The sequence below is a fragment of the Zea mays genome, chromosome 3, assembly GCF_902167145.1.
Source record: "Zea mays cultivar B73 chromosome 3, Zm-B73-REFERENCE-NAM-5.0, whole genome shotgun sequence".
NCBI lineage: Eukaryota > Viridiplantae > Streptophyta > Magnoliopsida > Poales > Poaceae > Zea > Zea mays.
The window spans coordinates 30623879-30639359 of NC_050098.1; the positions used below are offsets into that span (position 1 = coordinate 30623879).

Consider the following 15481-nt stretch of genomic DNA (forward strand, 5'->3'; position numbering starts at 1 on the left):
TCATCTATTGATTACATAACTAGGCCAGCTGGTCGCCCCTGTCTAGCTAGAGATCCTTACCTCCTTAAAACTCTCAACAAACTACTAATTAATAACCTTCCTAGATAATCTCCTAGATAATCTCAATCAATCTTCTAATCTTATCTCTAACTATACTTATCTAATCCCCCTTGGAGGACCCATGGCCATGGCTGCTACTGCCGCAGCCCCTCCATGGGCCTCCTTAGGCCTTGACAAGGTGCTTTTGCACATATTCCAATAATCCATAGATCATAAACCTTACCATAACTTTTTTTATTTTTATTAAAATAAATAAATACTGATCAGTGAATCAACGCAAAATCGGGAACGTCAAAATTCAGTTAGCAATGGCAAAAGAAATTCTGCATCAACTGGAAATTGCAAGAGACTCCCGTGTGCTACCACAAGGCGAGGAGTGGCTACAGAAGAAGCTTAAATTGCACTGTCTGGGCCTGGCGTCCCTGGAACGTACAATTGCTAGGCAGCGATCTAGAGTGCTGCACCTTAAAGGCTGATTTGGTGACAAGGGGATCACGGGAGGATTGGAGGGGATTGAGGGGGAAATGGACTAATTTCCCCCTTAATCCCCTCCAACCCCCCCGTGATCCCTTGTCACCAAATCAGCCCTAAAGAAGGGGATGCCAATACAGCATACTTCCATCAGCACTCACGTTTCAGGAAGAAGAAAAATTTCATTGCCAAATTTCAAATAGAGGACAGTTTGCTGGTCTCGCAGGAGGGCATGCAGGAAGCAACATTTGATTTCTTCAGTAATTTGTTGGGGTGTGCGGAGGAGAGGACCTTCTCTCTCAACCTTGCTGCTTTCCACCATCAACAGATGAACCTGACACACCTTGATGAGCCCTTCACGGCAGAGGAAGTTTGGGCCACGATTAAAGATATGCCTTTGGACAAAGCCCCGGGTCCCGATGGTTTCACCGGCAGGTTCTACAGGTCTTGTTGGAGATTCATTGGGAGCGATGTGCTCCGTGCTCTGGATGCCATCCACAGAGGCCATGTTTTCAAGCTCAGGTTGCTGAACTCAGCCTTCATCACTCTGATCCCGAAAAAAGATGCCATCACGGTGAAAGACTACCGACCGATCAGCTTAGTCCACAGTTTTGCCAAGTTAGTCACAAAGATTTTGGCGAATAGGCTGGCACCGCACCTCCCTGATCTGGTTTCCAATAACCAAACAGCAGTTATCAAAGGTCGAAGCATTCAAGATAATTTCCTGCTGGTTCATCAGTTGGCAAGGTCCCTGCACAGAAGCAAGCAGCCCCATGTGATGCTCAAGCTAGACATGACCAAAGCCTTTGATTCCGTCTCATGGTCTTTTTTGCTGGAAATCATGCAACACCTGGGCTTTGGCAGGAGGTGCTGTAATCTCATCAGCTTACTCCTCTCCACTGCATCTACGCAGGTCTTGATAAATGGGCAGCCCGGACAGACCATTTCTCACCTCCGTGGACTTAGGCAAGGGGACCCGCTCTCGCCCATGCTTTTTATTCTCGTCATGGATGTCCTTAACTCCTTGGTTTCAGCTGCCAGCCAAGAGAACCTTTTGCAGCCTATTCATGGAGGTCTCAGTTTACATCGTATATCGTTATATGATGATGACGTGGTCCTCTCTGTGAGACCAGCCAGCAGTGATCTGCGCATGGTCAAGGGGATTTTAGATTGTTTCGGTCATGTTTCCGTCCTCAGTTGCAACCTGCCTAAGAGCGCTGCAGCGCTCATACAATGTTCTGAGGAGGATATTGCCTTGGTGTCTGGTGAACTTTCCTGTACAGTCTCTAACTTTCCATGCACTTACCTGGGTCTCCCACTCACCCTTCGCAAAACACCGAAAGCTGTGCTCATGCCCCTGGTGGACAAGGTGGCGGCCAAGCTTCCTGGGTGGAAGGCGCCACTTTTGAATCGTGCTGGCAGATTGGTAGTGGTTAAAGCTGTATTGACCACAACTCTTATCCATTTAATGACTGCTTTAGACTTGCCGAGATGGATGATCAGATCAATTGATAAGCTTAGAAGAGGTTTTCCGTGGAAGGGTCAAGTGCAAGCTCGTGGGGGATGTTGTCTAGTATCTAGGGGTGGTAATGGATCATGATCCAAATGCTTCTTCACAAAATGGTAGGGCCTTAAATAAATTTTAGTTCAAAAATGAATAGAAATAAGGCCCGATCCTAATCTGATCCGATCATTAAATCTTATAGTGCAAAATTTAGAGCCCATTGTCACCCCTACTAGTATCCTGGGCGAATGTGCAGCGACCCCTTCAGTTTGGAGGCCTAGGGGTGCTTGACTTGGAGCGTTTCGGGTGGGCCCTGCGCACCCGGTGGTTATGGTTCAGGGTTTTGAAAATCCACGACTACGACGCGCCTAGGCGCGCCTAGTCGCTAGGCCACGGCCTCCCGCCTGGACTAGGGGGGTAGGCGGGCTGCTAGGCGTTGGGAGCGCCTAGGCGGCGTCGAGGGGCGATTCCACGTCGATTCCGCGCGCCCAGGAGCCAAGGCGGCGGCGTAGGCGTGCTAGGCGCGCGTGGGAAAAAAGGCGGGCGGGAAAAGTCGCGCGCGCGCAGAAGAAATTGGCGCGCGGGAGGATAGCCTGGCGCGCGCAGAGAAGAAAAAAGCGCGCAGAAAAAAGCGCCGCAGAGAACAGGCGCGCAGAGAAGAAAAGTGCGCAGAGAAGAAAAGGAGAGAAGAAAAGCGCGCAGAGAGGAAAAGGAAGAGCGCAGAGAAGAAAAGGAAGAGCGCAGAGAAAAGGACGCGCGCCAGAGAAGAAAATTGACCCCTGCTTGCTTCTCTCCTGTACGCGGTAAATCCTCCTTCTCTCCTCCCAATCTTGTAATTTGTTGACTATTGCTCCTGTCCTGCTTGGCTGCTTCTCTGTTCTCTCCTGTAATTTGTTGACTGTTGCTCAAGGCCTGCGGCTCCTGCTTTCTCTCCTCCCAATCTTGTTTCTCTCCTCGGTTATTCCCATAATCCATACATATTCAGTTTGTAATTTGTTGGCTGTTGGTTAGAACTCAGATGACAGAGGGTGAGGGTCAATCTGAAAGTGCAAGATAAAAGTATGTCTCCTCGGTTATTCCCTATTTTTTATCTATAAATGTATATATTATATAAGTTGGCAAAACGCCTAGAAAAACGCCTAGCATCGCCTAGGCAAGCCTAGGCTGGACTAGTCCCTAGGCTAAGGGTCATCGCCTAGATTCCGCCAAGCGCCTAGCAAAACTTTGTTATGGTTACAAAAGACAGACACTTCTAGACCTTGGGCTGGACTGTCAGTCATGGTCCCCATGAAGGCTGGTGCTCTCTTCGATATGGCAGTGTATACTACGGTTGGAAATGGGAGATCCACAAAATTTTGGACTGACCACTGGATCCAAGGTAAAACACTTGCTGAAATGGTGCCTAACCTCTTCAAGGTGGTTCCTACAAAGGCAGTAAAGCGGCGTACAGTGAGTCAGGCACTTGCTATCAGGAGTTGGGTGAATGATATTCAAGGAGCACTAACAGTTCAGGTCATTACTGATTATTTGCTCGTCTGGGATTTGATTGATGGACTAGAGCTGCAGCCAGATACCCCGGACCAACACCACTGAAATTATGTGCCTAACATCTTCACCAATGTCACCATTCTTTTGTAGCATCGATCCTAAATACCGACAAGACTCCTCCTTAGCGACCAGTTGCCCATCAAGGGTAACGTCTCCATCCTCATGTCTAGTCGCGTTGAAATCGCACATCATGTACTCGGTCTTGGTCCTAAGTCTGAAACCTTTCGACTCCAATGTGTGCTTCCACAGCTCAGCAAGAACACAGAAGCAAAAAAAACATTTGGATGCACAGCTAGATTGTCTCGTCAATGGTGCTTTCCAACTTTATCCTTGCTTGAGCAAGCGAGCCAATTTGTCTCATCTCCATTGGCAAGGTTAGTCTTGCTTAGCAAGGTGAGGCGTGGCAAGCTGCCAACAAATCTAGACACGCCCTAAGACCTTGATTGAAAACAAAGTATTTTTGGAGATTTCAAACATACCACAGCTATATGAAATACCTAGGTATTATAAAGCAAGGAGGGGTTTGGATAACACATATTCTGTAGTTCTAAAAATCACATGGATGTTAGGCAGAGATCATGCTCAATGCATGCACCTCCTTGCTTCTTTTATCAGAAATAACATCAAGTAATTGCTACAGTAGTATAAAGCAAGGCGGTGCTGCAGTTGTTGACTCTTTTGTCAGAATAGTATCCAAATGTTTGTTTGCACAGGTAATTGCATAAATGTAGTATTATTCAAACCCGCATATATCTTACAATCAAGTGGCACAAACAATAAAACAGGAAAAAGAAATAAAAAGACTCACAAGCAAGTGCTCTCAAGAACCACTCTGTGCCCAAGTACATCTATTAAAACCTCAATTGCACAAAGACGATGACCCATGTGCCTGGAATGGCTGGCATCTGCAACTTGCTGATGTATCGACAACAGGAACTGCAATAGATTAAGAGGACAGATGGAACTTGATCATAATCACACCACACTCTACAAGATTGTGTATATTTACATATCTAAGTCATGCTCGTTTAGTTTATACGCAAAAACTTATATTATTTGTTTTCACAGAAAGAAGACCATTTCGACCATTTCGTGCTATTACAATACTGTTTGTAGAGAGAAATGAGATAGAAAAGTGAACACCTTATGCCCACTAACAGGACAAGCTACAAAAATATTCAGGGAAACTCATTTTTTAATGAAGGACAAAATAAGTAATTATTTTAATCACAATGTAATCAAACCACAAGTACAGTTTTAAAGTTGCTGTTTAGATGTATCCAGCAAAAACAAACAAATTGGATAGTGATCTCTATGTAATCAAACCATAAATATCAAAACAAATTGGATAATGATGAATACGCAACTTATTGTTTAAATAAACATGCAAATGGGTTTCGTATTGATGTAGTGTATTCTTAGTTTGATGTTGAAATATTGTTTGTTTGTTTTTTTCCTGAATTCTTAATAGTTCATCATCAAAGTATGATATATCCTAGATGACAAATTCCATATCACCTTTCTTGTACTACAAGAATAAATTTAAAGCACATATGGGATACTGCAAAAGGATCCTCAGTTTGTTCATAGAGATATCTGGGAGCATAGAGTGTGATTTACTTCTCTACTTTCCTTGTTTGATGTGTGCCCCCTGGCCTCTCTGTTTGATTAGATGCACGGCATCTGCTTGATGCATGTAGATGTGGATCTGGTTGAAGACTAATCGCGACTAGTCGACTGGTCGGTAGCTATACGACTAGGGTCAACTAGACGACTTGAAAACATTGAGCCCTACACTAAGCTTTGCTCCTGAGAGCATGTATATACAGCATAAAATTTTGGACAAGTGTCACGATTATTTAAAGAAAGTACAAATTCTTTCAATCAAGTTTGCCATATGTCCAAATAAACTAATGTTTGTCTCGATTTACTACCTCCAACTACTTGAGTTGGTTCAATTTAGCCATTAACAAGATATGTTATTTTTGGTTCTAAAGCATACAAGTTTGAGTTTAATATCGTGAGGTTATATATGACATCATACTTTATTTTAAAAATGAACACATGTTAAATTTTTCATCATTATTTTGATAGCTTAGCAAATTTAATAATAAATTAACACTAGAGATATAAAACAGTACAAAACACTATAGAGGGGGTGTTAAGGTATAATAGTCAAGGGTATTAGTGTAATCTCCAAGTCCAGGGTATTAGTCCAATCTCCAAGTTTAGGGTTTCCCTCTTGTCTCTTTCATGTATCTATATATAGTAGTCGTATTGGGCCTCAATATTATCATCCAATTCAGCCTCTATATTACTAACAACTAACTGCCACCTGCTGGTTTTCCAGTGCACACTAAAAACATGACCAGTGAGCGAAGAACTGCCACCACGGCTTTGCACTAAATCAAACCAGCCAAGGAAACCCCAAACCCTGGGGTCACCCTATTGATCCGCACCATAATCTGGATGGTGGCCACTGCCACTACGGACGCCTTGCATAATCTGAGCGGTTACCACATATTCACACGCTGCCACTATTTTTGGTGTGAAGCACAGCACGGTTTTTTTCTTTCTTGCAGACGAGGATTTGAAACCCGGTATTAACAGTATTGTCATATTATACCACTTCCTCAACTCAATAACTGCATTCTCTAGTCCAGGTAAGGAACCCTGATCTATACCAACAAAGATAAAGGCATTGCAGCAGCTAGGGGCTAGGCAGTGCCCTCAAAAAAACATGAGGGTTAGACAAATGCATTATCCTTTGCAGAATTTGAATTCATAAAAATGATAATCATGAGACAAACAGAATACCTTAAAAACTCTGTCAGCACGAAATATATTAACTTTATCACTAACAACTGTATCAGCCAAGTTATCATCCCTGAAATGTGAAAAGTCAGTCCTGATACTGGAATAATGATTGAATTATAATGTAACTGGGCCGGTAGGGGAAAGACCGCCACCACGGTATTATATTAAGAAGCTCAATCGGAGCCCCGACCGAGAAAGGCCATGAAAGCTCATCTCCATGCAGCATGAAGGTCCACCCCCTATAGGCCAGATCTTTACCCGTGCTTTGAGCCCTCCGAGCCCCTACACGAGGACCCGCCCCACATAGGTCAGTCCATCTCATGTGCACACCAGGGAACCAGCTAGTGACCTTTTTTTTAACCTCAACCTAAAATTCGCTCCCACTGGGATTCGAACTCAAGACCTAATAGTACTACTCAGACCACCTAACCAACTCAGCTAGAGGCCCTTTCGCGAATTATAATTTAACCATTAGAACACATAGGGCGAAACGAAGAGGATATACATTGTGTCCACAAATCCATCAACAACCATTCTGACTGAAAGTGCAACATTCTTCTTGGAAAAATATGGAATTTGTGGCCCATGAGCAGATGAAGAAACAGAGAGCAAAAAGGCAACGATCGCAACCTATAAATAGAAGAATGAGCACGATAAGGATCCAAAGTTGAAACAACTTTACATAAGCATACATAATAAGCAAGAATGAAACTGGGAATGAACACAATTAGTAGTAGCACAAACATCACGCATCTAAAAAGCTCAGTTAGTATTTTTTGGTGTTGACAGATGTCAACAGACAGAATAATGTTATCTTATTAACTACAGCTGTAAAGATATTGCAAGCCTGAATTCAAAGGTCTGGAATCACCTCAACAATTCTAAAAATCTTTGTCATACACTCATACTTACTACCAAAATAGTCCAGCACTACCGTATCATGACACAATACTGATAGTTTTGAATCACAAATCTCCCAGATACTAGCTAGCCAATCAACTAACCTATCTTGCCAGCTAACAAGACAAATCCCTTGATCAATCTTATCAATAAGCCTCTTTATTTGTTGATTCCTTGTTCCCCATCTTGGGCTGTGAGCACCGCTGATACATGCACCCAACAAATGCATCCAACCATCCACAATAACACAATGCCATAATCGACAAAAAAAATAGCAACCTAAATCAACCACATCAGTGTGGTCGGTATATGATGCAACACATATAACCAAATTTGGCTGTTTTAAAAGGCTTATGGCTGATATATGTATTAAACGATATAGACAAGATAGAATACTACAGCAATGGAACATCAGAAAGCACGTGCAGATTAAGAGATGTTCTAATTGGGAAGCATACCATGTGTTTTTTAATGAGATCATCACGCTCAAGTTCAGAAATTTCACCAAGCTGCAAAACTGATTCACATAAGACAGTTTCAGCTAAGTCCTTCTCTGGCCCTGTGCCACATCTGACAGCAATGCACATTCCAAAGATTGGAACGAAGTATCTCTTGATAATGATTGACAAAGGTTGAGATAAAATCTGAGTAACAAATATATATATATATATATATATATATATATATATATATATATAAGAGAGAGATTAGAACATGGAAACAGGACTGTGAACACAAAAGTTTTTTTCTCAAAAAGCGCAGGAGAACTGCGCGCCATTATATTAAGAAGTGGAAAAAAAAGGTCTAAAGAAGACAAGATGGGGGGATGCTGTACTTAGTCTTGGATATTTTCCTTTGATGGGATGAGAAAATTTAGCTGTTGATATGCATTTCTATAGGTTTATATGACCCCTACGTATAAACTAATGATATATTATGCACTAACTAGTCTTTTTGGAATAACAGTAAACATTCACCTTCGATATCCAATTCATATCAGCACCATCACCCCTGAGAATGAGGAAAGGGAGAAGCCATGAACTACAATGTTCAACAAAGTTGTTTGGCTCAGCAGATCCATAACCAAACATTTCTTGCACCTGTTGCATTAGCAGTATTGGACACTACATATTAAATACAGAAAAACAAAACAAAGGTGATATTTAAATATAGTAACAAAAAAGTTACTAGCATATGGTCAACACGTCATCACTAATTTTGACTTGTATGTGTTCTGAGTTTTGCATGTGGCGTATGGGATAGATGTGTTTAACCACATCATTTTGTTATGTTGCATGATCATGTGGCTCTAATGTGTTGACATTGAGCCAGGTGGTTAAGAATGTGATTAGTTAGTACATGCGTGTTAGTGGATCTAGTATGTATGTCAAGTTGTTAGCTAGCTTCGCACTGTTTCAGTGTGTAGTCACTAGCAGAAAACCAAAAAAAGGTGTCTGCCACCACAACTGTACATTGGATCTAGTATGTATGACCAAGGAGAAGAACTCTTGCTTATCATCTAATTAATTACATCATCAAACACTTCTTTTTTTGCGAAAACTCCTCGGTATTGATGTTTTCGTATACATGCACCAGTCTTTTTTTCTAGATGATCTGCACGGGGACCTAAACAGTCATTTATATCAGATTTCGGACCACAACTCAAATAGGACTATGAAAAATGAAAAACTCAATTTTGAAAATAGGACTATCAAAAGTGAATGGAGGGAGTATATTAGAGTGCTAGCGTTTGTCACGTGAGTTTGATCCTTTGCCTGGTTCCAACATAACATCATGAAATCAAGCATAAATAATTTGGTTCCTTTGATTCCAAATATTTTCAGCAATTCTAAGTTCTGTTTTCAAGTCGTCCAACAAATCGCGATTAGTCGGCCAGGTCGGTTATTATGGGGCGATTAGAAGTATTGACCTGATTAGGTGTGCTAATCTTCTAGTCGTCCGTTTTGGACTACAAACCGACCATGCGTGTTAGGTATTTTTGGGCCTCCTATTTTTGGCACGGCCACGGCTACAGTTCCATATGAACAGCCACCGTCAACACCTCCGATTTCGCATAACCCTTCAGTTGCAGCCAGGAGGCCTCTACCACGCCATTGGCCACACGCAGTACTCGGCCTCTGCGCTGGAGCGGGAGATGACGGGCTGCCGCTTGGCGGTCCAGGTGACGAGGTTGGCGCCAAAGAACACGAAGTAACCGAAACTGTCTGATATTGGTGAAATCTAATAGTAATAGGATAGTTGTTGGATAGGTTTCTTAGTGCTTTTGTATGCAGGCCAACCCTAGCACTTCCTGGTGAATCTCATCACTTTATAAAAGCAGAGGTAACTCTTTTCTTAAAAAATCATGTAAATTGAGTTAGGCAAATCTCATAAACGGAATCATTTATATCACTCCACAGAGAAACCTCAATATCATATTAAGAATCCATGCCGACATTTTTCGTTTTTTGAAGGAAATTATGGGGGAGAATCTATGATGATATCAGAAACACATCCAGAAACATTAGAACTAAATGTTACCTCAACAAGTGAAATTAGATTCATCTCACAAGCAACCCATCGAAAAAGAATCGGGCCCATCACTTGGTCCAGATACTGCATACCAAAGAGGTATCAAAATATGTAAACTGTAATATGTCAAAACAATTCATTCTCTTTTACAATAAACATAAAAAAATCTCGGATTCAGTTGGCACATTTGACACACTATGAAAAGGAACAACAAAAAAACTGTACAGACTATACACTACAAAAGTGTCCAGTCACCTTGCTTCTTGAAGCATAACCAAGCCTCCTTGAAATGGAATCAAATAACGCAAAAGCTAATTCTCTGAAAAGGAAGTAACCATAAAACTAAATGAAGCATCAAATTGGTTTCTGTTTACTGATCTTAAAAAATATTTTTGTACACCAACATAGACATGCTCATTGCTTGTAAAGAAATACCGCTGAGAAGGCTCTATAGCAGCCGCAGCAGAAATCATGAACAAACACTGCAACATCAGAAAACAGAGGACACAACTTAGTTGACTGAACGACTAAAATGTGAACTGCATAAAGCATGTGTAGTATAAATCACTGATTGAACCAATACTTCTGAAACAATTCAATGTCGTAGAGAATTAGGGGACACCTCACACCCATTAATTGGGGGTGGATTTCATATATATGATTATATAGGCTTGTTGTGCAAGGAAGATAGATACAAATCTGATGCATCATTTCATATCCTAATTGTATCTGTATCCTTTCTAGTCTAACAGATCATATACATATCATTTCCTAATAGCTGGCATGCGGGACAATCATAGGTGTTGTTGGGGTGATGGTGTATAGGTCGCCCGAGCTATTTCAACAAAGAATCACGCGTCAGGTTATCCTTGACAAGATAACCAAAGGAGTCAATCTCTATGGAACAGGGATTTTTCTCGTACGGCGCCGGAGAGCTGCTTGTCAATTCATTAAGAAAGGAGTAAGAAAGGAACAAGGATACTGACGGACAGAGAGAAGGTTATGAACAATGGAAGGAGCTACTAGGACGTTGTGCAAGGAAAAAGAGTGGTGTCCTGTGGAGAGGACAGAGCCTTAGTAACCAGGAACTGGGAACTTGGCCACGTTCCTCGTTCTGGGAACGTTGGAACAATCTCGTTCCAATAGTGTTAAATCCTAGTTTTTGTAGCGTACTGCGTACCACGTTCCCGTTCCTCGATCCCATCGATCCGGGAACCTGGTTACTAAGGACAGAACAGCCACGAGAGGCAACAAGGATGGTAGTACAATTGCCTATAGGGATGGAGGAATAAGGTGGTGGGAGGCGGGAGATGACAATACCATCCGTCGGGGACATGTGGTTTGTCGTGCCAGAATCCATGACTCATGGGCCTAGGTTCTGAAGGGCAACTTAGTTCAAGGCAGCTACATGCCCGGCTTGATTCCAGGATTGAGACGATGGGGATACCTGCAGTGGTGCGAAGGCGGTGGGTGTCTGGTCAGCGGAGCCGAGCAGTCAAGGGAGTTGTGGCCATCAGGCACCCGGTCCTCCAGACTGGTACCGTAGAGTGGGGAGGCAGTGCATATAAGCCGGGTTTGGCGCATATAAGAGGACTGGAGGAGCAGCAGGACGCGGCGACGACTGCATCCTAGCGAAGGGGCTGCCGCAGGCTCGAGCTCTGGCTCCTGCAACTCTCTGGCCTGGTGAGTGGCTGCTATCATCCGGTTTGGAGCCAACGTCGTCAACCTTCAGTCCTCTCATGTGCCATGTGCGAGAACGGGCATGTGCATGATGTAGTAGACCTGATCAAGTTGATGCAGACTAAAGCCTTGGAGCCACTGGTGTGGACAAATCGATCACATCATCAATGGCTTCTGTAAGATCAATCGATCAGAGGAGGGCATAGCATGGTTGGCAGGTATGTTGAAGGACAACATAAAACCTCGAAGACAGACATTTGATTACCTGGTGGAATCGTTGAGCACCTCTAGCTGATTGGACAATGTGTTGTTGGTCCTGAACATAATAATCAAGGTTGGATTTGAAGTAGGTAGATTTGCTTGTACTGTGTGTACAGGCAATGTATCTTATTCCCACCAACTGGATAATATTTTGGTCAGCAATCAATTGCCTTGTTAATGATATTGTGTTTCCTTGGCTCCCCCAAAACATGTGTTCACGAAGGCATTGTTTTTGGGGTGTTGTATTCAAGTGCTCAAATGCCTTTCAGCGGAAGATTTTGGAGATGAGAAACTTTTAATGACATTGCTGGTTTGTAATCAGCTCTTACTCTAGCATTTATTTACAGTTGTGGTAGAGTGCAAATGGCATCAATTCATCAATTCAAATATGATGGTGTGCCTACATTCGCTGGTGGATGGAGGGAGCATCCTCGACCTGAGGCACGTGTCTCGGTCCGGAGGAGGCTCTCCTCGGTGAAATCTAAGCCGAAGAATCTGGTGTGGAGACGGAAGACTCATCAACATCTGGAGGTGGAAAGAGCTGCTCCCATTCTTCCTCGCAAGCCAACCTCTACGGCGGGAGAAGACTGGGGCCCTGTTTCTCATTTGTCGGGTGATTCAGGGGACTCTATGCGAGCTGATGATGCCAATGCCGATCTGGGTGAGGGCTCCGGTGTTGTGGCTGGCCGGCCTCGTCGACGTCGACCGCGCAAACGACGACGTTCGACTAGAAGGCATGCAAGCCCAACATCGGGCAACTCCTTGGGTGGCGGATTGCTGCAAGCTCTGGACATCAATGATCCACAGGCCTCCACCAGTATCGTCTCACCATGCATTATGGGATGGAGTAACAAGCTTTCGGCATCAGAGGATGATCTCAGGACTGCGGTGGTGTTAACTATTATTAGTGACCTTGTGATAGGTCAAGCAGAGATTGCCGCCCTTCTGGCTCCACGACTGAATATCATCGAAACATCATTGGTCATCCGCAGGATTTCCTCAAGCAGTTTGCTACTGATTCTCCCTGACATTACCATGATAGAGCTCCTCATCAGTCGTTGGTCTATCATCAGAACAGCTATGTTCTCTGTTATTTGTAAACGTTGGACAAGGTTTCTGGGCGCTTCGGGGGTTGCATTCCCATACTTAGTTGATCTGGAGATTGGAGGAATTCTTGTTCATGCTTGGGAAACTAGTACGGTGGAACATCTTCTTAGCCCTTTTGCTTGGATTCATCAGGTGCATCAGGATACTTTGGCGCTGCAAGATTTGTCCTGCTTCCGATGCTCTGCTTGGTGCACTAATCCGTCTACTATTCCTGCTTCAAGAGATTTCTGGATTGTCGAGTCTGTTCAGGTTGTTGAGGGCAACGTTGGAGAAACCATAGCTCTAAGTTACCCAATCACTATTCGTTTTTCCGTTGCCTTCCGACCGAACGATTCCAATTCGCATTCTGGTCCTCCTACTGATAATTTGGACGATGGTGCTCAAGATCATGCCCACCATGGACTGCATCAAGGGCAAGGTGCAACGGGGGATGGGAGATCTAACCCCTTCATGCGGGATGGTCGTAACTTATCCCTGGGACGTTCAGCCAGTCACCGATCAGGGCCCAGACAGTTGTTATCTCTCCCTGAGTCGTGCTCTGTTGACGCTTCTGAATTACAACACCACGCTGACCCACTTCTAGATTGCCTTCTTGTTGAATGGGAGATTCGTCAAACGTCCAGGATCTCCATTGATTCCTGTTGTTTTGATATATCGATGGAACTAGGGGGTTCTAGGTCACAGCCTTCGGACTTATTGAGGATTTCTACAGCCAGTCGGGATTAGAAAGGGCTGCAATTATGTCCACCCATAAAGTTTTTGAAGCCACTTCTGATCCCATGTAGGGACCAAGGTTATTTTAAAGCGATCCTAAGTGGGATACCTATGCTATCTGGGATGGCTTGTGGTGGTACAACAATAGTCAAACTCTTCTATCAACGGCGTCGAATAATCACTACGGGAAATACCACAACTGCAGATAATGATTGTGATGCTGTGGAGGTTTAGTCTATGGGATTGGGCCTGGATGTTGAAGTGACACCAGTTACTCCGTCCTATCCCCCCTCGGACGTGGAAGGAGTTGTTGCTACTCCGTCTGAGACCATCTCTAGGCTTCACGGGCCGTTAATGTTGGAGTTCAGTGGAACAGGGACGGGTGTTGAAGCAGATTCAACTGCTCCACTCGGATCTGAGTAGATAGTCTCTAATGATAGTTCCAGACTGCTTTTTGGGGATTCTTGTGAGCAATTACTGGACTCGTCTCCCTCTATGAACTCTAGAAGAAGATCCTTCATCGCCAAGGTAACAAAGGAACCTTCAAAACTTTTATCGGCTCCTGTTTTTTTCCAAGCGATCAACGGGTGCCAAAGATTCTGGTACTGCGCTACGACGGAGCCGACAAGTCGCTGGGCAGGGGTGGAATTCAACATGCAGGATCTGGAGATCAGAGCCACAAAACAAGTAATGCGGTCTCTGAAAGTCATCACAGAGAATGCAGGCATCAACCAGCAAGCCGTTGAGGATTATGAAAATCTTTTCCAACATTCCTTATCTCAAAGTCATGTTGAAGCTTTAGCGGCACTCTTTGGCTGGAAGACTCCGGGGAACCTCTTCCCTTAGTGAGTCTGTTTTCTTTTTGGGTCGCCTTCCTATAATTGTTTTGTAATGGAACCGGGCAAGATTATATGTTGGAATGTGAGGGGTTTAAACTCTTCTGATCGTCAAAACTCAGTTCGGAATCTGGTTTTGTCTTCTAAAGCCGATGTGGTTTGTCTCCAGGAAACTAAAATGACAGTCATCTCTACAAGAACTATTCTAGCAGCCTTGGGTTCGGACTTCTGCCAGTTCTCCTTTCTACCGTCTAGTGGTGCTAGACTGCTAGTGGTGGCATCCTGGTTGCCTGGAAGCGCCACCTGGGAGTTACTGGGTTGACTAGGATTGACAGACACAGCATCTCAATTCAATTCTGCAATGAACATAACCGTTGCTGGTGGGTAACTTGTGTTTATGGCCCTCAGAGTAACAGTGATAAGATGTTGTTTCTTCAAGAATTGAGAGACATTAGGGCTGCTTGCTTTGGACCTTGGTTGATTGCCGGTGATTTCAACCTCATCTACAGAGCTTCAGACAAAAACAACTCAAATCTTGACAGAGCTATGATGGGGAGATTTAGGAAGTTGATTGAGGACTTGAGTCTCAAGGAGATTCCACTATACAGACGTAAATATATGGGGTCAAATCAGCAAGACAGTCATGTCCTTGTTAAGCTTGACAGGGTTCTCTGTTCAGTGGAGTGGGAAGAGATATTTCACAATGTCCTTCAAAGCGCTGCCTCTGAAGGCTCTGATCACTGCCCCTGCTGCTTGGCATTAGAGACAACAAAATGGGTAAAAGACGATTCTGTTTTGAAGCCTTTTGGTCCAAGTTGGAGGGATTCCATTATGTTGTCCAGGAGGTTTGGGAATCTGTGGCAGCTGTAAATTGCCCTTTTATGACTTTGGACGTGAAGTTAAAAGCTACAGCAAGGAAGTTGCAATCTTGGAGTGGGAAGCATGTGGGACATGTGAGGACTCAGTTGGCTCTGTCAAGGGAAATTCTCCATAGGCTAGAAATAGCGCAGGATAGTAGATCCTTGTCCTTGGCTGAAATCTAGCTAAGAAA

At 43.7% G+C, this 15481-nt stretch overlaps 1 protein-coding gene across 8 annotated transcripts in view; it reads right to left on the minus strand.

The window, feature by feature from the left end:
* LOC103651852 (serine/threonine-protein kinase ATM) overlaps positions 1-15481 on the minus strand; it is a 126612-nt gene that overhangs the window by 77834 nt on the left and 33297 nt on the right. For all 8 annotated transcript variants that reach the window (XM_020550152.1, XM_020550151.1, XM_020550150.1 and 5 more), the window contains exons 27-34: positions 10268-10314; positions 10088-10151; positions 9842-9916; positions 8278-8400; positions 7759-7944; positions 6906-7030; positions 6401-6470; positions 4392-4519 (exon numbers count right to left, since the gene is read on the minus strand). In XM_020550152.1, the coding sequence (XP_020405741.1) occupies positions 4392-4519; positions 6401-6470; positions 6906-7030; positions 7759-7944; positions 8278-8400; positions 9842-9916; positions 10088-10151; positions 10268-10314 (818 nt within the window). The remainder of the gene's footprint in view (positions 1-4391; positions 4520-6400; positions 6471-6905; positions 7031-7758; positions 7945-8277; positions 8401-9841; positions 9917-10087; positions 10152-10267; positions 10315-15481) is intronic.